General features: G+C 42.3%; 1 protein-coding gene across 2 annotated transcripts in view; it reads right to left on the bottom strand.

Annotated features, from left to right (window-relative positions):
• LOC134908922 (cytochrome P450 2K6-like) overlaps positions 1–24,111 on the bottom strand; it is a 225,376-nt gene that overhangs the window by 12,365 nt on the left and 188,900 nt on the right. For both annotated transcript variants that reach the window (XM_063915174.1, XM_063915175.1), the window contains exons 6-7: positions 20,639–20,780; positions 11,957–12,141 (exon numbers count right to left, since the gene is read on the bottom strand). In XM_063915174.1, the coding sequence (XP_063771244.1) occupies positions 11,957–12,141; positions 20,639–20,780 (327 nt within the window). The remainder of the gene's footprint in view (positions 1–11,956; positions 12,142–20,638; positions 20,781–24,111) is intronic.

Genomic DNA, 24,111 nt, shown 5'->3' with positions numbered 1-24,111 from the left:
GTATCAACCTCACATCTAACTCTTTTTCTGTTTCTAACAAAATAGCCACGACTCTCCCAGAATCCTCTCTCCATTTATCTATGATTCGAGGTTTACTTACTCCATACAATCTGTCTAAAGTCTCTAATACCACATCATCATGAATGTCAGAAAAATTTCCCCCTACTCCCATACATTTTTTTAAGCTTGTTCCTCTCTGTGTACACCAAGTGTATAACTCTCCTTCTGAAATCCTCTCCATTATAGTGTCCTGAATATTCATCTCAGCAGTGCCTCCAAAATGTAACCCAATGTTACCTTTAGATATGAATCATTAAGTCAGTGCCTCCACCCAAGCTAATTGTTATTTTGGCTTGCCTGGGAAAGCCTTGCTAAAAGGGTGTACTAATCAACCTATACACATTGAATACCCAAATCCCTTAGTATAATAACACATTTAATACCTGTTCTTCTTTCTTTTCCCTTAGGATTCGGAGAAATCACCACAGTATCTTTATGGTAAGTATATTTTTATATTAAGATATATATATATATATATATGCATACTCCAATTACATACATAAACAATTACTAATTGACAATGTTCCTCTATCTAAATAACTATGCATGTGATACACAATGACACATATTATATACTCTACTTGAGTGACCCGGGTACTCTCAATCTATAAATGCGCAGTTGGGGCCCAATTAGTGTCTTTTATCCTTTTGGACTACCTTGGTAGTGACGATGAATTAATCATCCTTTCTAGCTTGGATTTTACATAGATGAATACAGTGTTGCAAAGAAAAGTGAAATACCATTACTTTGTATCCAGCAGACTAAAATTGTTATTTAGTTATTCATAGTGAACCTTCCAGTCTTTTTACTGTATTAAGTTACTTTCTTTAGGATACAATGTCTTTAATATCCTTGCTTTCCTTTTTCTTACTCCTCAGTGAAGAGTCTCTCTATGGTGTAGCTAGCAGATGGTAAGTATGATATTGTATACTTAAATATTTACTGTTGCTCCTCTGTAGATGAAGTCTCGTTACCAGTGTGAATATAAATATATACAATTAATATCTCCATCTCCTTGGTATGCAGCGTTGTGTTAAACTGGAGAAAGTAATCTATTCTCTCCTGCAGCTTTCCTGAACAATTATAAACTCAGGGTGATTCCGTAGCGTTATGGGGAGTTAGAAATATAATATATTTAATATACGCTAGATTATGTTAGGCAGCCTTTGAGTATGTCTTTACTTGGCTTCCATAGAACTAGCTGCCCCTATGTCCATAGTTATGAGTCATTAGAATATCTCACGTTTGGCATAATAAAGTCTATTGCCATGTAGTGTTTCCCTTTGCTGACTGGAGGGTTTAAATTCCCATAGCTTTTAAAGAAAAAACATAGTCTATACTTCTGCTGCTATATATATATTCTGTCCATAGTCTTAGGGGTTAATTATGGACTACTTGTGCCTAACAATGTTTATCACAGTCTGAGCCCGAGTGCAGCTATATGCTATATACAGGTGTCAATTTGTTCACTTACACCTCCGGGATTGGTCAGCCATGCTTTCAGACACTCCCCTGGCTCTCCTCACTGGCTTATCACTGCAGGTACCGCCTCCCTTTCATCTGGAGCTTTAGCACAGGAACAGCCTTTACTGACATCTCTGCTGCCACTAGCACCGCCTTCCTGACATTTCTACTACTGGGTACATGGGCTCTCATCAGTGTCACTGCCTTCAGTCTTTTTCTTACTGCCCGCCAAGATGTTTACAGCAGCGGCGGGGCAGTGGCATTACAGCGTTGCACGTTATAGAGCCTGCCGCCTGGGGATCTTAGAGCAGGTAGGCAACCTTAGCAGCCTTTCCTGCCACTCAAACCCCGCTCTGATCTCCAGCGGCTCTCCTTGTCTGGCTGCGCTACTTGGTATCTCTCCGGCGGCTGCTGTAATGTTTACAGCGGTTACAGCTCATCAACAGCGCCAGAGATACCCAAGTGCGAGCACTACAAGGGCGATCTGCATTCTGCCTAGCGCCGGCTGAGCTCGCCTTATATACATTCCCTGGTACTGGTCTCGAGGGCCCCCCTTTGCACCCGGCTCCCTGATACTAGCCTCGCGGGTCCCCTTTTTGCACCCGGCTCTCTCTGTCTACCGGCGCGCGGTCTCCTCTCTGCACACCGCTTCCCCAGAGCTCCCTTCTCTTCTTTACCGGTGCGAGGTAGCCGTCTATGCACACGGCTCCCGGCGCGCGATCAGCAATACAACTCCCCTCTCTTCTTACCGGCGCGAGGTAGCCGTCTATGCACACGGCTCCCGGCGCGCGATCAGCAATTTCTCCCTTGCACTATCTCTACTATAAATTATGCGAGTAATACAAGTGCAGAAATATAATAATCATTCCTATCCCTACAACACATTCTTCATTTTATTACATTACATTATACCTTGCTTTCTTATATATATATATATATATATATATATGTCTATATTACAATAACTATACATACTTCACTACTTACAATATATATATATATATATACATATAAGACTTACCACTTTATAAATACATATAAAGCAAATAAAATCAATATTTCCACTACATTCTCCCCCTGGTGATCAATTGTATATTGGTAATAACAACAGATCACCACTTTTAACTTATCTTAACTCTATTTAGTATTGGTAATAGGTATAATAATAAGGCCATACATTTAGTATATTAGGGTGTACTACCCTAGGTACAACACTAGGTACCCCTAGTTCATCATAAGTAAGAATGCATGGGGGTTGACATATCCTCCTTGGTCTTTCTATAGCCTGTTCCCCCATGTTCTCATTCTCAGTATATACTGTAGATCTACAATCTGATCTTTCTGGCATATTTTCCTCCAGTTCACTTGTATTATTACTATTTTCTGAGTGGAATTTGTCAATATTACCCTCTGGGTTCTCATCAGAAAAGAATCCAATGGGACCATCAGTACTCCTTTCTTGAACGAACCCCTGTAAGTCAATATTCTCATCCTTAAAGTAACATCCTTGCCCTGTAAATTCATCCTCTAAATTTTCCATATCATCAACCTCAATAATTTGCTTAGTTCCATCCTCCATAACCCCTATATCAAAACTTGACTCCAAGTCATTCCTACAATTATCTAAACGAACTTCACGTCCTATTGGGAGTAAGTGTTGTCTATGGAAAGTTAGTACAATTTCATCTCCATTTTCTGGCCTAATTTTATATACAGGTAGCCCAGGAAACTTTTCTATTATTATGAAGGGATCTTCTCTCCATCTGTTACTTATTTTAAATTTTCTAGGAGTCCCGAGTTGTTTTAATAATACTCTATCCCCAGGAGCCAAGAACTGATCTCGTACTTTCCTGTCATAATGACTTTTATTTTTTATTTCTAATTTAGTAGTAGCTTCATTAGCTAATTCATATGCTTCTTTTAAGTCTTTTCTTAGTTTCTTAATATATTTACGATGAGAAATAGCAGGTTTGTCACTATAAGATATTCCCATACACACGTCTATAGGAAGTCTAGCCTCTCGCCCAAACATCAAAGCATATGGAGAATATCCTGTAGCCTCATTTCGTGTGCAGTTATAAGCATGTATTAAACGATCAATATGCCTTTTCCAATGGTTTTTATCAAATGGGTTTAGAGTCCCTAACATATTCAACAAGGTTCTGTTAAACCTTTCAGGCTGAGGATTTCCCTGAGGATGATAAGGGGTGGTTCGTGATTTAGTTATCCCACAAATCGTACAGAGTTCCTTAATCAACTTACTCTCAAACTCTCTCCCTTGATCAGAATGTAATCGGTTAGGCAGACCGTAATGAACAAAATATTTGTCCCATAGAGTATTGGCTACAGTATGGGCTTTCTGATTTGGTGTAACGTATGCTTGGGCGTATCCATACAGACTAGGTCCATAGGACCATTACTCCTAAAATTTACTAGTGGGGCAAATTGACTACTTACAGTCTTTCGTACTATACAATTCCCACAATTTTGGCAATATTCTTCTACCTCTTTCCTCATGCCAGGCCAATAAAACCTATCATATATTAGACTTAAGGTCTTATCATTTCCTAAATGGCCATGGTCATCATGTAATGCTTTCATTACCATAGATCGATATATCTTTGGTAATACTAGTTGGTATTTTTTTTTTTACTCCTTTCAATTACCCGGTACAACAATCCATTGATTATCAATAGATGTTTCCTTTGTCTCTCCAATAACCGTACTTCCTCAGAAGCATTAGATATTACAGGGTCCCAGTTTTTATTACTTTTATTTCTTGTTATTTCAGATATGATAAATCCAATGTCTGGATCTTTCCTCTGATCTGCCTGTATCTGGGTTTTCCTAAGTTTTGGCAACCCTTCTAATTCTAAATGACTCAACCAACAGTATGATAAAGGCAGAACTTTTTCAGTGGCACCCAATGAACTTAATGATTCACCTGGGGTCATTTCTTTAATCTGAATATGATGGCACATCCCCCTCACTTCACCAGCAGGTACTTCAATCCCTTCATCAATAGCAACACAATTACTTTGATTAGGTATTCGGGATAATGAGTCAGCATCGATATTATTGACTCCGGGCCTATATCTTAAAGAAAAATTATATAGAGCCAAAGCTGCAAGCCATCTGTGTCCTGTTGCATCTAATTTTGCAGTAGTAAGGATATATGTTAAAGGATTGTTATCTGTGTGAATCTCAAATGTTACTCCATATAGGTATTCATGAAATTTTTCCACCACACACCATTTTAAAGCTAAAAACTCCAATTTGTGTGTAGGGTAATTTCTCTCACTAACAGATAACCCCCTACTAGTAAAGGACACAGGCTTCAACTCTTCTTGATGTTTTTGATACAGTACTCCCCCAATACCTTCTTGTGAAGCATCTATATGAAGTACATATGGAAGTGAAGGGTTTGCATAAGCTAAAACTGGAGCCCCAGTTAGCTTTGTTTTTAAAGTCTGAAATGCCATTTCACATTCCTGAGTCCACCGTTTTCCAAAAGGTTCATTAGGTTTAAACCAACACTTAGGGGTTATTTTAGTCTCTTTTCCCTGATTAGTAGGTGGATATCCTTTTGTCAAATCCGTAAGAGGTTTTGAAATCTTAGAATAATTTGGAATGAATCTGCGATAGTACCCACAAAAACCTAAAAAAGATCTGAGTTCTTTTAACTTATTAGGCTTAGGCCAATTTACTACAGCTTCAACCTTCGCAGGGTCAGTGGCAATTCCCTCTCTATTTACAATGTGTCCTAAATATTTCACTGAGGATTGGCATAACTGACATTTGTCAATAGACAACTTCAATCCCCCTTCAATTAATCTATCTAGAACTTTAATAAGACGGGTATTATGCTCTTGAAGGGAACTCCCAAAAACAATGATGTCATCTAAGTAGACAATGACCTCTCTATAGTTCATATCCCCAATTACTTTATCCATTGTCCTCTGGAATGTAGCTGGGGCTCCCTTAATTCCCTGGGGCATTTTTAGGAATTCGAAAAAACCCAATGGGCAAATAAATGCAGTTTTATCTCTATCTTCAGGGCGCATGGGGATCTGGTAGAATCCATTCCGTAGGTCTAATACCGAAAACCATACACTTCCTTGCAAGCAGTCTAATGCTTCATCAATTTTAGGAACTGTGTACTGGTCTGGGACAGTTCTTGCATTAAGGGTCCTGTAATCTACGCACATACGAATTTTCCCATTTTTCTTTTTAGCAATTACAATTGGAGAAGCATAAGGACTACGGGATTCTATTATAATTTGATTCTCTAATAATCCCTTTAAATGTAATCGGACATCTTCAAAATCCGCAGGAGCTATCCTGCGAGATCTTTCACGAAAAGGACTTGTATCTGTGAGTTCTATTCTATGTTCTACTCCTTTTGCTTCTCCTAAATCCCATTCATCAGATGAAAAAGCCTTCCTCCTAATACTCAATTCCCTTATCAATGAATCTTTGTCCTCTTTTAGAATATCACTATTTTGAAAGCAAACTTCAAATTGACCCTTCTCCACCTCAAGCTTATCTCTCGGTTGAATTACCCAAGCATGTCCTGCTTCAGTAATCTGTTCCTTCCTATGCATATCCTGACACCATTTTGATAATTCATTGTACAATTGGGTATTAGTACCTATAATTACAGGAAGTTCATTCCTGCCCCCTTGGATCTCAGGACAAATTAACGCAATAAAAGGGACCTGCAATGGCTTTCCAGGGATTTCTCTATCAAATTCAAGAGTAACTTGTACATATCCTAAGTAAGGATATTTGTTTACACTTAAACCCCAGATTATTAATCCATTAAGGGGTTGTATTTTCACATCTGATATGTGTTCATTATACCAGGATTCAAAAATAATTGACACTTGAGACCCACTGTCTAATAATACTTTACATTTGTTCCCATTAATGGACGCAGAGACTATTGGTGTAGGACCCATCAGACCTTCTGGTATTTTCCCATTCCACCAGGAATTCCCCATAGCGCAGTAGCTGACTTCTAGGGGGACTGTGAGGGGTTCACAGTCCTCCCCCGTCCGTTTCCCTGCCCAGAAAGATTATGGCTATTCAATGCTGTATTATCATCACTAACTCTTTGCGAAAAGTACCCAGTATCAACAGTGCATTCATAAGCCCTATGCCCTGACCTACCACATTTGAAACATCCTTGGCCTCGATTATTATAATTACTCCCCCTTCCCCTCACAGATATATTATTGTTTGTCCTTGATGAGGAGAGGCTAGAATTACTGTTGGTTTGTAAAACCATAAACTGTTCTAGTGTTTTATTTTGTTCCTCTATCATTTTCAGTATTTTTTCTTCAAATGGATTCACTTCCACCATAGGTTGTATTACTTTTACTTTTTTTATAGTTTTCTCTCTCATTTCAATTAATGCCTCCTCTTGCTTTACCTCTTTTAACAGATCATTAAAAGTGGGAGGGGTCTTTCTTATCCCTGAACATCTTAACATTTGAGCCACAGAGTCAGTAGTCAAAGCTCCTCTAAGGAGCTGCTTCATCCTACTTCCATCCACTTCCTCTCTATTAATACCTCCTTTATCAACTATTTTATACAAGAGTTTATCTATCCTAATCAAATAAGCACTAAATTTCTCCCCAGGTTCTTGGAAAGTATGATGGAATCTAGAGGTCAAATCCCCCACATCCTCTAAAGTGCCATATGCATAATCCAAAGCTTCAAAATAAGTTTCTAATGTGGCTTGCGAATTGCTTCTTCTAGCTGCCTGAATAATCCCCATGGCTGGTCCCCTCAAACTCTCTACTACCCTTTGCCTTTTTATTTGGTCAGGACATTGCCACTCCTCAGCTTGCTGAACAGCAGCTTCTTTCCACGCTTCATATGTTTCTTCCCCAAGTGGCACAGGCACTGTTCCTGAAAATATTCTTAACCTCCTATAGCTTCCCTCATAGTGCCATCTCTCTAACTGTGTGACCACTCTATCTACCATGGTCTCAAACTGCCCTCCATTTACATTGGCACCATCCCCCTGAGTATTGCTGCTCTCATTAACCCTCTCTGGGTTTTCAGCAGATGCTGAGATATGAGCACTAACTATTTCTTCCTCACTACTTTTAGGCCATATAATGCGCCACAGTCTTCCAATTTCTCCCCCCCCTACAATCATTGTGGGTATCAACCTCACATCTAACTCTTTTTCTGTTTCTAACAAAATAGCCACGACTCTCCCAGAATCCTCTCTCCATTTATCTATGATTCGAGGTTTACTTACTCCATACAATCTGTCTAAAGTCTCTAATACCACATCATCATGAATGTCAGAAAAATTTCCCCCTACTCCCATACATTTTTTTAAGCTTGTTCCTCTCTGTGTACACCAAGTGTATAACTCTCCTTCTGAAATCCTCTCCATTATAGTGTCCTGAATATTCATCTCAGCAGTGCCTCCAAAATGTAACCCAATGTTACCTTTAGATATGAATCATTAAGTCAGTGCCTCCACCCAAGCTAATTGTTATTTTGGCTTGCCTGGGAAAGCCTTGCTAAAAGGGTGTACTAATCAACCTATACACATTGAATACCCAAATCCCTTAGTATAATAACACATTTAATACCTGTTATTCTTTCTTTTCCCTTAGGATTCGGAGAAATCACCACAGTATCTTTATGGTAAGTATATTTTTATATTAAGATATATATATATATATATATATATATATGCATACTCCAATTACATACATAAACAATTACTAATTGACAATGTTCCTCTATCTAAATAACTATGCATGTGATACACAATGACACATATTATATACTCTACTTGAGTGACCCGGGTACTCTCAATCTATAAATGCGCAGTTGGGGCCCAATTAGTGTCTTTTATCCTTTTGGACTACCTTGGTAGTGACGATGAATTAATCATCCTTTCTAGCTTGGATTTTACATAGATGAATACAGTGTTGCAAAGAAAAGTGAAATACCATTACTTTGTATCCAGCAGACTAAAATTGTTATTTAGTTATTCATAGTGAACCTTCCAGTCTTTTTACTGTATTAATTTACTTTCTTTAGGATACAATGTCTTTAATATCCTTGCTTTCCTTTTTCTTACTCCTCAGTGAAGAGTCTCTCTATGGTGTAGCTAGCAGATGGTAAGTATGATATTGTATACTTAAATATTTACTGTTGCTCCTCTGTAGATGAAGTCTCGTTACCAGTGTGAATATAAATATATACAATTAATATCTCCATCTCCTTGGTATGCAGCGTTGTGTTAAACTGGAGAAAGTAATCTATTCTCTCCTGCAGCTTTCCTGAACAATTATAAACTCAGGGTGATTCCGTAGCGTTATGGGGAGTTAGAAATATAATATATTTAATATACGCTAGATTATGTTAGGCAGCCTTTGAGTATGTCTTTACTTGGCTTCCATAGAACTAGCTGCCCCTATGTCCATAGTTATGAGTCATTAGAATATCTCACGTTTGGCATAATAAAGTCTATTGCCATGTAGTGTTTCCCTTTGCTGACTGGAGGGTTTAAATTCCCATAGCTTTTAAAGAAAAAACATAGTCTATACTTCTGCTGCTATATATATATTCTGTCCATAGTCTTAGGGGTTAATTATGGACTACTTGTGCCTAACAATGTTTATCACAGTCTGAGCCCGAGTGCAGCTATATGCTATATACAGGTGTCAATTTGTTCACTTACACCTCCGGGATTGGTCAGCCATGCTTTCAGACACTCCCCTGGCTCTCCTCACTGGCTTATCACTGCAGGTACCGCCTCCCTTTCATCTGGAGCTTTAGCACAGGAACAGCCTTTACTGACATCTCTGCTGCCACTAGCACCGCCTTCCTGACATTTCTACTACTGGGTACATGGGCTCTCATCAGTGTCACCGCCTTCAGCCTTTTTCTTACTGCCCGCCAAGATGTTTACAGCAGCGGCGGGGCAGTGGCATTACAGCGTTGCACGTTATAGAGCCTGCCGCCTGGGGATCTTAGAGCAGGTAGGCAACCTTAGCAGCCTTTCCTGCCGCTCAAACCCCGCTCTGATCTCCAGCGGCTCTCCTTGTCTGGCTGCGCTACTTGGTATCTCTCCGGCGGCTGCTGTAATGTTTACAGCGGTTACAGCTCATCAACAGCGCCAGAGATACCCAAGTGCGAGCACTACAAGGGCGATCTGCATTCTGCCTAGCGCCGGCTGAGCTCGCCTTATATACATTCCCTGGTACTGGTCTCGAGGGCCCCCCTTTGCACCCGGCTCCCTGATACTAGCCTCGCGGGTCCCCTTTTTGCACCCGGCTCTCTCTGTCTACCGGCGCGCGGTCTCCTCTCTGCACACCGCTTCCCCAGAGCTCCCTTCTCTTCTTTACCGGCGCGAGGTAGCCGTCTATGCACACGGCTCCCGGCGCGATCAGCAATACAACTCCCCTCTCTTCTTACCGGCGCGAGGTAGCCGTCTATGCACACGGCCCCCGGCGCGCGATCAGCAATTTCTCCCTTGCACTATCTCTACTATAAATTATGCGAGTAATACAAGTGCAGAAATATAATAATCATTCCTATCCCTACAACACATTCTTCATTTTATTACATTACATTATACCTTGCTTTCTTATATATATATATGTCTATATTACAATAACTATACATACTTCACTACTTACAATATATATATATACATATAACACTTACCACTTTATAAATACATATAAAGCAAATAAAATCAATATTTCCACTACAATTATACACAGGTGCAGAAGTATCTACTGCTTGACATGTGGTGAGTTTTGATCAGAGATGTGTGGACAATGCAGGCAATTTTCTGAACAAACAAACAAAAAATATATATCCCTGGCGCAGTGTCCAAAATATAAATAGAATTTGACCTAAAGCAGCTGGTTTAATGAAAAGGGGAATTTTGAAATAAACAAACTACTGTCTATAGAGAAGTAACAATATGCGCAGTTTCATCTTGCAGGTTTCTGAGTCCGAGATGTTGACATCTGGCTTATAAGTAGAGTTGAGCGGGTTCGGATTTACTCAGTTCTTAACGCCCGAATTATCGCAAAAGCAGATTTTCCGGATTTTTCTTATTGGCTAACCAAACACGTGACATCCGAGAGCCAATAAGGAGATTCGAGTAAATCCGAACCTGCCCATCTCTACTTATAAGTAAGGTCCTTGTTAACTTCCAACATCCAAAACGTAGTTGTTAATGAACAGGTGAATCATTGCCAGTAGGAGAATTAAGACGGTTGCCATTGGATCTCCAAATATAGCATAATGGCCTATTACCGGTTGATCCTATGATAAGTGTCTGACACAGAAACCCAGCTTTTGTCCTAAACTGGTAAAAGCATTGTTAAACGTAACTGTACTTTAATGAAATAGAGGATACAGATGTAGCCATGCCCATCTATGCTGTGATGCGTATGCACGGGCATACACATCGCGGCATGGTGCGAACGCGCCGCACTACGACTGGCTGCAGCAGGCTATGGGAGTAATTCAGACCTGATCGTAACAGCAAATTTCTTGACAGATGGGCAACACCATGTGCACTGCAGGGGGGGGGGGGGCGGCAGATGTAACATGTGCAGAGAGTGTTAGATTTGGGTGGGTTATTTTGTTTCTATGCAGGGTAAATACTGGCTGCTTTATTTCTACACTGCAATTTAGATTTCAGTTTGAACTCACCCCACCCAAATCTAACTCTCCCTGCACATGTTATATCGCCCCCCCCCCCCCTGCAGTGCACATGGTTTTGCCCAACTGCTAACAAATTTGCTGCTACAATCAGGTCTGAACAACCCCCTTAGGCACCATAGGCTGCGGCAACAATGAGTGTGGCTACATCTGTATTTATCACTGCTCTAACCGGGACAAAAAGACGGGTATATGTAAATTATAAAACATAGGAGGAATGTTCTGATTATTTAGCCTTTTATGTTTTTATTTCTTTGCATTTTATTGATTATTATATTGAAATAAAATTGTTGGTTGTTACTTCTTTTTATTTTTTCATATGTTCTTGTGAATTCAGCAGTGTCCCTGTGACATTTAGACAAGTTGGACCAGTGGCGTTAGAAGGGGGGTGCAGCCCGCAACCAGGTGTCACCCTCGGAGGGGGTGACACCAAAATGCCTGCTTCACATACTCGCAGGAGTTGGGTGCTGCAGTGTGACGGTCTCCTGCAGCACTCGCCTCCTGTCATACATGGGGAGCCCACACTGCATTTACTGGTCTCCGGAGGCAGCCCAGCTTCTTCGGGTGATGCTGGGCTGCCCCTGGAGTGATGTCACTGAGTTCCCCGTGAGGCCCCGCCCCCTCCATCTTAGGTCATGACCCTTTTTCGGCCACGGGTGCTCCTCCGGCATGGTACAGGATGCAGAATGTGCATCGGAATTGGACACTCACCTTTGGTATAAAATGTCCTCTGAATGTGACATCTTGGGAAGTTGCATGCGGGACGCTATCCGGTGCGATGTCACCAAACCGCTGAATTTCATGGATGACGGCGTCGGTGTACGGCATTTGCTTCCTGTGCTCTAACTGAGGCTGAGCAGATCCGATCACTCTTTCAATTTCATTTTGCACTTTTTCTGTCAGAAAATAGATTTAAACCTTTATAGGTGGCTATAGGTTCTAGGTGGTAGCAGCCGCCTGCAGCAGATGCTGTTTCAACTGATTATTGCTCAGCGCCATTTTTTTACTGGCATAATTCCATTTGCTGCCTGTCCTGACCCAAGGCGATTTATATTTTTCCCAGCTTGCTACCTGTCCTGACCATTAGACTGTTTCCTGGATTTAGTGTCAATCCTTCTGCACTTGTCCTGTGACTGCTGATATGTTTATCCATATCGTGTATATAAACCACAAAAACTAAGGACCTCTCACCTCCAGGCAGATATGGTCCTGATAATGTGTACACACTACACACGGTGAGATATTTTCTTACGATTTTGACCTTGCGATCCCGATTCGATGCCATGTGGTCGGCATTGCAAGCCTAGATAGACTGTGCAGGCTAGTCAATTTTGACTATCTCTTAGAAAAGATAGTCAAAATTGACACTTAGACAAAATTGCACGTAGTCAGTATCGCAAGCACAGGTCATTATGTGCTTGTGATATCGACCTAGTCCGAATCTCACCGCGTGTATGCACCATCATACGCACACGCAGGGGGGTTTCTGAGTACCTAGAACCCCCCCGCGCGCCCCGGCCGCCGAACCATCTGCGCTGCTAACCGATGTTTCTTGTGTGTGTGTACAGTAAGGAGGAGCACAGGCAGACTGAGGGCACCCACGGCGGCTGCAGCAGCAGCAGCTCCCTCCATACACTACTGTACCAGTGAGAGAAGCTTGCTGCTGGGTGCCTGTAGGGGGAGCTGCTACGACAGCGCGCAGCTCCTCTCAGGCAGCATGTGGGGTATTGATAGAGACAGAGAGCCTGGTGAGGACACTGGGCACCGGACAGTAGCTGTATGATGCTGTCACTGACTCCATGTGCTTTTCTCATATCTCGGGGGTGAAGGAGAGGCCTGTGGTCTTTAATAAAATATGCTGGCTAGGTGAGGTACATGCTGTTCCTGTAACTGCAGCAGTGTTAGTAGCATGTGGATGGTGTGTGTGTGTGTGTGTGTGTGGTATGTATGCATGTATACTGTTTGTTTGTGTATGTATGCAGTGTGCATGTATACTGTGTGTATGTATGTGTGCTGTGTGCATGTATACTGTGTGTATGTATGTGTGCTGTGTGCATGTATACTGTGTGTATGTATGTGTGCTGTGTGCATGTGTACTTTGTGTATGTGTGCTGTGTGCATGTGTACTTTGTGTATGTATGTGTGCTGTGTGCATGTAGGTATACTGTGTGTGTGCATGTCTGTGTGCATGTATACTTTGTGTATGTATGTGTGCATGTATACTGTGTATGTGTGCATGTATACTGTGTGTCCTGTGTGCATGTATAGTGTGTGTATGTCTGTGTGCATGTATACTTTGTATGTCTGTGTGCATGTATACTGTGTGTATGTATGTGCTGTGTGCATGTATAATGCATGTATACTGTGTGTATGTCTTTGTGCATGTATACTGTGTGTATGTATGTGTGCTGTGTGCATGTAGGTATACTGTGTGTGTGCATGTCTGTGTGCATGTATACTTTGTGTATGTATGTGTGCATGTATACTGTGTATGTGTGCATGTATACTGTGTGTGCTGTGTGCATGTATAGTGTGTGTATGTCTGTGTACATGTATACTTTGTATGTCTGTGTGCATGTATACTGTGTGTATGTATGTGGTGTGCATGTATAATGCATGTATACTGTGTGTATGTCTGTGTGCATGTATACTGTGTGTATGTATGTGGTGTGCATGTATAATGCATGTATACTGTGTGTATGTCTGTGTGCATGTATACTGTGTGTATGTATGTGGTGTGCATGTATAATGCATGTATACTGTGTGTATGTCTTTGTGCATGTATACTGTGTGTATGTCTTTGTGCATGTATACTGTGTGTATGTCTGTGTGCATGTATACTGTGTGTATGTCTTTGTGCATGTATACTGTGTGTATGTCTGTGTGCATGTATACTTTGTGTATGTATTTGTGCATGTATACTGTGTGTGTGTGTGTGTGTGTGTGTGCGCTGTGTGCATGTACACTGTGTGTGCTGTGTGCATGTATAGTGTGTGTGTATGTATGTATATGCTGTGTGTGTGTGTGTGTGTGTGTGTGTGTGTGTGTATGTATGTATGTATATTTGTATGTATGTATGTATGCTGTGTTTGTAAGTATGCTACTGTATGTGTATGTATGTCAGTCCAGCACTCCTGACATGCAAAATGATACTCAAGTGCCCTCTGTAATTAATTGTAATACCGGTAAAAAAGCCAGGGGCAATCAGAGATTTTATCAAAAAATTGTAATGATGCAAAGTCACAGCATATCAACGTTTCGGGGCCCGTAGCCACGACACGTTGGTATGCTGTAATTTTGCACCATTATAGTTTTTTGATAAAATCTGAGTACCCCTGCCTTTTTTACCGGAGATATACATATACACACACACACACACGTTTGGAAACCCCCCCATGGAAATCCTGCATTTGCCACTGACCATAAGACTTATCATCTTCTATTGTGTGTTTTTTTTATTACAGACACTTTGTAGCACATAATAAATGAAAATAAATATAAAAATATTAAACTATTTCATGATTTGCTTGTATAATATCTACTGAGCTTCTTTTCTTTATATCAGTCTTTTAATAACAGGATTTTAATACCTACCGATAAATCATTTTCTCCTAGTCCGTAGAGGATGCTGGGGTCCACTTCATGACTATGGGGTATAGATGGTTCCGCAGGAGCCATGGGCACTCTTAAGACTTTTCAATGGGTGTGAACTGGCTCCTCCCTCTATGCCCCTCCTCCAGAACCCAGTTATAGGAACTGTGCCCAGGGAGATGGACATTTCGAGGAAAGGATATACTTTAAACTAGTGGTGAGATACATACCAGCTCACACCTCAACCATGCTGCACAACATGGCATTCAACAGAACACATGCCAACAGGCATGAACCAATTACAGCAAACATGCTGAAACTAATAAAACACAACATGTGTAACTCTAATAACAAAACTGCAGGTAAAGTACGCACTGGGACGGGCGCCCAGCATCCTCTACGGACTAGGAGAAAAGGATTTACCGGTAGGTATTAAAATCCTGTTTTCTCATACGTAATAGAGGATGCTGGGGTCCACTTCATGACCATGGGGTTAATTCCAAAGCTCCAGTACGGGCGGGAGAGTGCGGATGACCCTGCAGCACCGATTGACCAAACTTGAGGTCTTCATCAGCCAAGGTGTCAAACTTGTAGAATTTAGCAAATGTGTTTGACCCTGACCAAGTAGCTGCTCGGCAAAGTTGCAATGCCGAGACCCCCCGGGATGAGTCAACCTTCCTAGTGGAATGGGCCTTCACCGACGTCGGTAACGGCAATCCAGCCGTAGTATGAGCGTGCTGAATCGTACTTCTGATCCAACACGCAATAGTCTGCTTGGAAGCAGGACACCCAATCTTGTTGGGAGCATACAGGACAAACAAGACTCTGTTTTCCGTATTCAAGCTGTTCTAGCGACATAAATCTTCAAAGCCCTAACCACATCTAGAGACTTTGACTCAGTGAACGTGTCAGTAACTACTGGCACCACAATAGGATGGTTTATGTGGAAAGATGAAACCACCTTCGGAAGAAAATGTTGACGAATCCTCAACTCTGCACTGTCTTCATGGAAGATAAGGTAAAGGCTCTTGTGAGACAAGGCCCCCAATTCAGACACCCGCCGCGCGGATGCTAATGCCAAAAGTATCACCACTTTCCAAGTGAGAAACTTCAACTCTATCTCTTATAGAGGCTCAAACCAGTCTGATTGAAGGAACTGCAACACAACGTTAAGGTCCCATGGTGCCAATTGGTGCACAATGGAGGCTGGATGTGCAGAACCCCTTACACGAAGGTCTGAACCTCTGGAAGAGAGGCCAGTTGTTTTTGGAAGAACACTGACAAGGCCGAAATCTGGACCTTGATTGATCCCAATCGGAGGCCCGCCACCCCACCAGCCTGCAGAAAATGGAGAAAATGTCCCAACTCAAAATCCTCCGTAGGAGCCTTCTTGGATTCACACCAAGACACATATTTTCTCCAAATACGGTGGTAATGTTTTGACGTTGCTCCTTTCCTAGCCTGAATAAGGGTGGGGATGACTTTCTTGGGAATACCCTTTTGGGCTAGGATCCGGCGCTCAACAGCCATGTCATCAAACGTAGCCACGGTAAATCTTGATACATGCACGGCCCCTGCTGCAGCAATTCCTCGCGAAGAGGAAGAGGCCAAGGATCTTTTATGAGCAACTCCTGAAGATCTTGGTACCAAGCCCTCCTTGGCCAGTCTGGGCAATGAAGATTCCTCGAACTCTTGGTCTTCTTATGATCCTGAGCACTTTTGGGATCAGCGGAAGTGGAGGGAAGACATACACCGACCGGAACACACACTGGGCCACCAGCGTATCCACTGTTATTGCTTGAGGGTCTCTCGACCTGGAACAATATTTCTGAAGCTTCTTGTTGAGATGAGATGTCATCATGTCTACTGGAGGAACTCCCCAAAGACTCGTCACCTCTGTGAAGACTTCTTGGTGTAGGCCCCACTCTCCTGGATGGAGATTGTGTCTGCTAAGGAAGTCTGCTTCCTGTTACATTGTCCGACTGGATCTGCACGGGATGATCTTGAAGAAGATGTACCGCTTGTTGAAGGCCGTTGTAAATAGCTCTCAATTCCAGCACGTTTATGTGAAGGCAGGCTTTCTGAAGGCAGGCTTCCATTTTCCCTGGAAGCTTTCTCCCTGAGTGACAGCTCCCCAGCCCCGGAGACTTGCATCCGTGGTTATTAAGACCCAGTCGTGAAACCCAAACCTGCGTCCTTCTAGTAGGTGAGAACTGCGTAGTCACCACAGGAGCGAAATCCTGGCTTTTGACAACAGGATTATCTTCCGGTGCATGTGAAGGTGGGATCCGGACCACTTGTCCAACAGGTCCCACTGGAATACCCTGGCATGGAACCTGCCAAACTGTATGGCCTCGTAGGCCGCCACCATCGTCCCCAACAACCGAATTCACTGATGGATCGACACGCTTGATGGTTTCAATATTTGTTTTACCATTTTCTGGATTCCCAGAGCCTTTTCCACCGGAAGAAATACTCTCTGAACTTCTGTGTCCAGAATCATCCCGAGAAAAGACAATCTTGTCATCTGTTCCAACTGTGACTTTGGATAATTTATGATCCAACCGTGTTGTTTAAGTATTGACAGGGAGAGTGTGATGTTTTGTAACAACTGCTCCCTGGATCTCGCCTTTATCCGGAGACCGTCTAGATAAGGAATTATATTGACTCCTTTTTGACGCAGGAGAACCATCATCTCCGCCATCACCTTGGTGAATACCCTTGGCGCCATGGAGAGACCGAAAGGTAACGTCTTGAATTGGTAATGGCAATCCTGAACCGCGAATCTCAGATAAGCCTGGTGAGGAGGAAAAATGGGAACATGCAGGTAAGCATCTTTTATGTCTACAGAAACCATGTAGTCCCCGTTCTCCTGACTGGAAATCACTGCCCTCAGTGATTTCCATTTTGAACTTGAATCGTTTCAAGTAGAGATTCCGATTTGACCGAGCCGTCCGGCTTCTGAAATACTAGAAGGCTTGAATAAAACCCCTCCCCTTGTTGTGACAAAGGTACCAGGACTATGACCTGATCCTGACATAATTTTTGGATTGTCGCTGTTACTGCTTCCATTTCTGGATGAGAAGCTGGCAAGGTCTATTTGAAAAATCGGCATGGGGGGACGTCTTGAAACTCCAGCCTGTATCCCTGGGACACTATTTGCAACACCCAGGGATCCAGGCCAGACAGAATCCAACCTAGGCTGAACAGTTTGAGACGTGTCCCCACCTGAGCGGCCTCCCGCAAAGAAGCCCCAGCTTCATGCTGAAGATTTGGCAGAAGTAGGGGTAGACTTCTGCTCCTGGGAACCTGAAGCTCCTGTGGACTTCTTTCCCTTTCTCCTTCCCCTACCCCGCAAAGAAGGGAGAACCTCTTGCATTTTTGTATTTATTGGGCCGAAAGGACTGCATGTGCGGGTGATATGTCTTTTTTGCCAGTGCAGGCGCAGAGGGCAAAAATGTCGACTTACCTGCGGTAGCTGCCGAGACTAATGCATCCAGTCCATCGCCAAATAAGGCCTCACCTTTATATGGGAGAGCCTCCATATTTCTTTTACAATCTGTATCCACGTTCCACTGGCGAATCCACAACGCCCGCCGAGCCGATACTGCCATGGTAGCGGCTTGTGAACTCAAGAGTCCAATATCTTTCATCGCTTCTAGCATGTATGCGGCAGCGTCTTTGATATTCCCTAACTTAAGGAGCAGCGTACCATTGGCAACATAAATGGATTTCAATGTAGTTTCCATCTTTCGGTCTGCTGGCTCTTTTAGTGAAGCCGTGCCAGGTGCAGGGAGAATTACCTTCTTTGTCAACCTGGACAGTGCACTGTCTAACACAGGGGGTGACTCCCATTTTTTCCTGTCCACCGGGAAAGGATAAGCTATCTGAATTCTCTTGGGAATACGAAGTTTATTTTCGGAATTCACCCACATACCTTCAAAGAGTGTATTAAGCTTGTGGGAAGGAGGGAAAGTGACCTTAGATTTCTTTTCTTTATAGAAATAAGTCTTCTCCTGAGGTACAGGAGTGTCTTCCATGACTTCCAGAACTTCCCTTATAGCCACAATCATATATTGTATATTTTTTGCCAATTTATGATCTATTTCTCTGGAGTCACTTTCGTTGACACAAGAATCAGTGTCCGTGTCGGTATCAGTATTCACAATATTCGCATATAGTCTCTTATGTGACCCAGAGGGGTCGCCTGCGGACGGAAGAACAGAGTCCTGAAAAATCACATCCTCCACAGATTTTCTCCAGCACTCATTAGACTTATCTAATCTCCTATTGATATGATGCGTACTATCACGTATTTCTTTCACCCATGCAGGCTCTTGGTGTGCCGGCAGCGCCACCACATTACACTTCTGTGTCCCTAAAATGGTTTCCTCCGGCGAGGAACTCCCTGCCTCTGACATGTCTTACACACATGTACAACACACACACACACACACACACACACACACACACACACACACACACACACAGATACACTGGGACGTATAGGAGACAGACCCACTGTAAAATCTGTCAGAGGGACACAGTTTAGGAGCAACCAGTTCACAACCCCAGCGCCAGTATCTAATGCCTGTGAACACAGAATGCCCACTGACATGCAGCGCTTTTTACACAGTAAAACACACTTGTAAAGCACCAAATTCGCTTGTGCCCCCCCCCCCCTGTTTTGCACCCTGATACTTGTAGTCAGAAGTGAAGGAGGACCAGCGATGTCTCTGCAGCCTGAGGAGAGAGAAAATGGCACTGAGCAGTGTGCTGGCTGCCTGAGGAAGAAACTCCGCCCTTTTTACCTCAGAAACTTTTCATAATATTTATACTGTCGGGAGTAGGGCTGTGCCTGGGCATCTTATGCCCCCTTTTTGCCAGTTTATAGAGGTGTTTTTGCTGCCCAGGGCACCCCCCCCCGCGCGCCCTGCACCCTGCAGTGCCTGTGTGTGTGGGTAGCAATGGCGCGTTGCGCTCCCGCCAGCCGCGCTGTACCTCAGCCATCACTTTTCTTGATAGAAGCTCTGTCTTCTTCTACTAACCTGTCTTCTGGCTCTGTGAGGGGGTGACGGCATGCTGTGGGAGTGAGCATCTAGACACGGCTAGCGTTCAGTACCCTTCAGGAGCTAATGGTTTCCTGTCTGCCAGAAGCAGAGCCATGAAACTCTTCAGGAAGTTGGTTCCTACTTTTGCCCCCTCAGTCCCACGAAGCAGGGAGTTTGTTGCCAGCAGTTCTCCCTGAAAATAAAAAACCTAACATAAGTCTTTTCAGAGAAACTCAGTAGAGCTCCTCAGAGTGCATCCAGTCTGCCTGGCCACGTTTCTAAAACTGAGGTCTGGAAGAGGGGCATAGAGGGAGGAGCCAGTTCACACCCATTGAAAAGTCTTAAGAGTGCCCATGGCTCCTGCAGAACCGTCTATACTCCATGGTCACGAAGTGGACCCCAGCATCCTCTAGGACGTATGAGAAATGTAGGTTACCATAGTTGGCTATAATATTGCCAGTCGCTCCCATTACCTGTTGCACAGTAGGTACAATACACATTCCGCTGTGTGATACATTTCCTTACTTTGATTTTAAATAAAAGAAGGATAATAAGTATACTGAAACATATTCTAACAAAATGAACTTAAAATACTCAAATATGTTATCTCTTTGCCTAGACATATGACTCATGTATATTTGGAAGGAATACTGTAACAGTTCTCCTACTTTAAAAAAATAGGATATGAAGCCTTTAGAGGACCATATCATCTGTCACATCAGGACCACATTATCTTATGTATATTTCTTACTTTGGATTTCCGGGTATTTCATCATGAGCAGGAGGCCCCATCTCAGAGTGGTTGTGGTGGTCTCCATCCCAGCAGTAAACAGATCTGACACCAGTGCATTCAGGTTGCCATTGTGGTAATATAATGTGGATTCTGGCTTCCCCTGTGCAAAAGATATAAGCCACCATTATAAATAATAATTGCTAAAGAAATAAAAGTGCCACCATTGTGTAACGTCATGCTCTGCACAAATACAACCTCCCATATAGGAGGACATATGCTGTACTGCACTTTGTGTGAGTGTGGTGGCTCCATAAAGTGTGCTCATTTTGAAACTACAGTAACTCTGTATAATATCTTTGTCACTTTTTTTAAATGTCTTCTTATTTTCAAAGAAAACCCCCAAACTGCATTTATGATGTCCTGCAATTCTCCCTACATATTTAAGGGCAGTGTGTGTATCACATATGTGATATCACTATTAATAACAAGAGGTTTATTGGGTGTTGGTGCAGTCTTTAGCCGGTGTCTATATAATTATTCAAGCAAAAGAGTAATATAAAAATTACTTATTAAAATAAAAATACACATATAAAAAATATTCCCACATATACAGATGTTCTCATACACTGGTTGGCCGTACAAAATACAAAGCATGAGGATAAGGGTTTTTTTTGTCTTCTTTACCACCAGGCCTTTGATTTTTGATAGCACAATGCAGAGCCAGAGAGAGAATTAATGCCCCCCCCCCTATTTTTTTTAATAGGAATATAAGGCGCATGTCTCATGGGAAGCAAGGTTGAACCCAGAGAAAGCCCATGCTATGATGCCCCTTACCACAATATATATATATATATATTAGAGATGAGCGGGTTCGGTTCCTCGAGATCCGAACCCCCCCGAACTTCCCCTATTTTACACGGTTCCGAGGCAGCCTTGGATCTTCCCGCCTTGCTCAGTTAACCCGAGCGCGCCCGAACGTCATCATCCCGCTGTCGTATTCTCGCGAGATTCGTATTCTATATAAGGAGCCGCGCGTCGCCGCCATTTTCACTCGTGCTTTTGAGATGATAGCGAGAGGACGTGGCTGCGTTCTCTCAGTTTCTGTGTTCACTGTTCAGTGTGCTGAAAATATCTATGCTCAGTGTGCTGCAAATATCTACGTTCTCTGCCTGAAAACGCTCCATATCTGTGCTGCATTGTAGGAGGACAGTGCAGAATTTTGCTGACCACCAGTATATATATATAGCAATATGGTACAGTAGTCCATTGCTCTACCTCTGTGTCGTCAAGTATACTATCCATATATGTGCTGCATTGTAGTTGTGCGCAGTATATAGTAGGAGGACAGTGCAGAATTTTGCTGACCACAAGTATATATACTGTACATAGCAGTACGGTACAGTAGTCCATTGCTCTACCTCTGTGTCGTCAAGTATACTATCTATATCTGTGCTGCATTGTAGTTGTGCGCAGCATATAGTAGGAGGACAGTGCAGAATTGTGCTGACCACCAGTATATATATATATATATATATATATAGCAGTACGGTACAGTAGTCCATTGCTCTACCTCTGTGTCGTCAAGTATACTATCTATATCTGTGCTGCATTGTAGTTGTGCGCAGTATATAGTAGGAGGACAGTGCAGAATTTTGCTGACCACCAGTATATATATATATATATATATATATATATAGCAGTACGGTACAGTAGTCCATTGCTCTACCTCTGTGTCGTCAAGTATACTATCCATATCTGTGCTGCATTGTGGTTGTGCGCAGTATATAGTAGGAGGACAGTGCAGAATTTTGCTGACCACCAGTATATATATATAGCAGTATGGTACAGTAGGCCATTGCTCTACCTCTGTGTCGTCAAGTATACTATCCATATCTGTGCTGCATTGTGGTTGTGCGCAGTATATAGTAGGAGGACAGTGCAGAATTTTGCTAACCACCAGTATATATATATAGCAGTATGGTACAGTAGGCCATTGCTCTACCTCTGTGTCGTCAAGTATACTATCCATATCTGTGCTGCATTGTAGTTGTGCGCAGTATATAGTAGGAGGAGAGTGCAGAATTTTGCTGACCACCAGTATATATATATATATATATATATATATATATATATATATATAGCAGTACGGTACAGTAGTCCATTGCTCTACCTCTGTGTCGTCAAGTATACTATCCATATATGTGTTGCATTGTAGGAGGACAGTGCAGAATTTTGCTGACCACCAGTATATATATCTAGCAGTATGGTACAGTAGTCCATTGCTCTACCTCTGTGTCATCAAGTATACTATCCATATCTGTGCTGCATTGTAGTTGTGCGCAGTATATAGTAGGAGGACAGTGCAGAATTTTGCTGTCCACCAGTATATATATATATATATATATATATATATATATATATATATATATATATATAGCAGTACGGTACAGTAGGCCATTGCTATTGATATATTACTGGCATATAATTCCACACATTAAAGGATGGAGAACAAAAATGTGGAGGGAGGTCGGCCATCCAGCGACCTTGGTGCACCTCTTTTTTTCTTTGCATCATGTGCTGTTTGGGGACTATTTTTTTAAGTGCCATCCTGTCTGACACTGCAGTGCCATTCCTAGATGGGCCTGGTGTTTGTGCTGGCCACTTGGGTCGCTTAGCTTAGTCTTCCAGCGACCTCGGTGCAATTTTTAGGACTAAAAATAATATTGTGAGGTGTGAGGTGTTCAGAATAGACTGGAAATAAGTGGAAATTATGGTTATTGAGGTTAATTAATACTATGGTATCAAAATGACCCCCAATTTCTATGATTTAAGCTTTTTTTGAGGGGGTTTTGAAAAAAAAACACTGAATCCAAAACACACCCGAATCCGACAAAAAATTTTCAGGGAGGTTTTGCCAAAACGCGTCCGAATCCAAAACACGGCCGCGGAACCGAGTCCAAAACCAAAACCCGAAAAATTTCCGGTGCACATCTCTCTCTCTCTCTCTCTCTATATATATATATATATATATATATATATATACACATACATACATACATACAGGTGATCCTGCATAAAAACGTGTGAAAAATTAATCAGCATTGCAGAGCAAATCTATGTAGTGTGCAGCCACACATCCAATCTCTTGCAGCCACACACTGCATAGATCTGCTCAGCCGCAATGCTGATAATTTTTTCACAAAGTACAAGATAAGCTTCAAATAGAATTCTCTAGCTTAGAATTATCTACCTTTCTATACAAGGGCAGATACCTCAGTGAATAGAGTGACTGCAATGCCACAGGCAACGGGTTTGAATTCCATGTATGTCAGCATCTCGAAATGTAATAAGGACAGTGTGAATGTATAACAAAGAAATCTCAAGTTGCGTTCATGAATGTTGTATAGGAATTAGTGACAGAAGGAGTCAGGGTAGGAGACAGCGGTGGTCAGGAGTAGTGATGTGCACCGGACATTTTTCGGGTTTTGTGT

The sequence above is a fragment of the Pseudophryne corroboree genome, chromosome 4 (assembly GCF_028390025.1).
Source record: "Pseudophryne corroboree isolate aPseCor3 chromosome 4, aPseCor3.hap2, whole genome shotgun sequence".
NCBI classification, from domain to species: domain Eukaryota; kingdom Metazoa; phylum Chordata; class Amphibia; order Anura; family Myobatrachidae; genus Pseudophryne; species Pseudophryne corroboree.
This window is presented reverse-complemented; position numbering and strand designations above follow the sequence as displayed.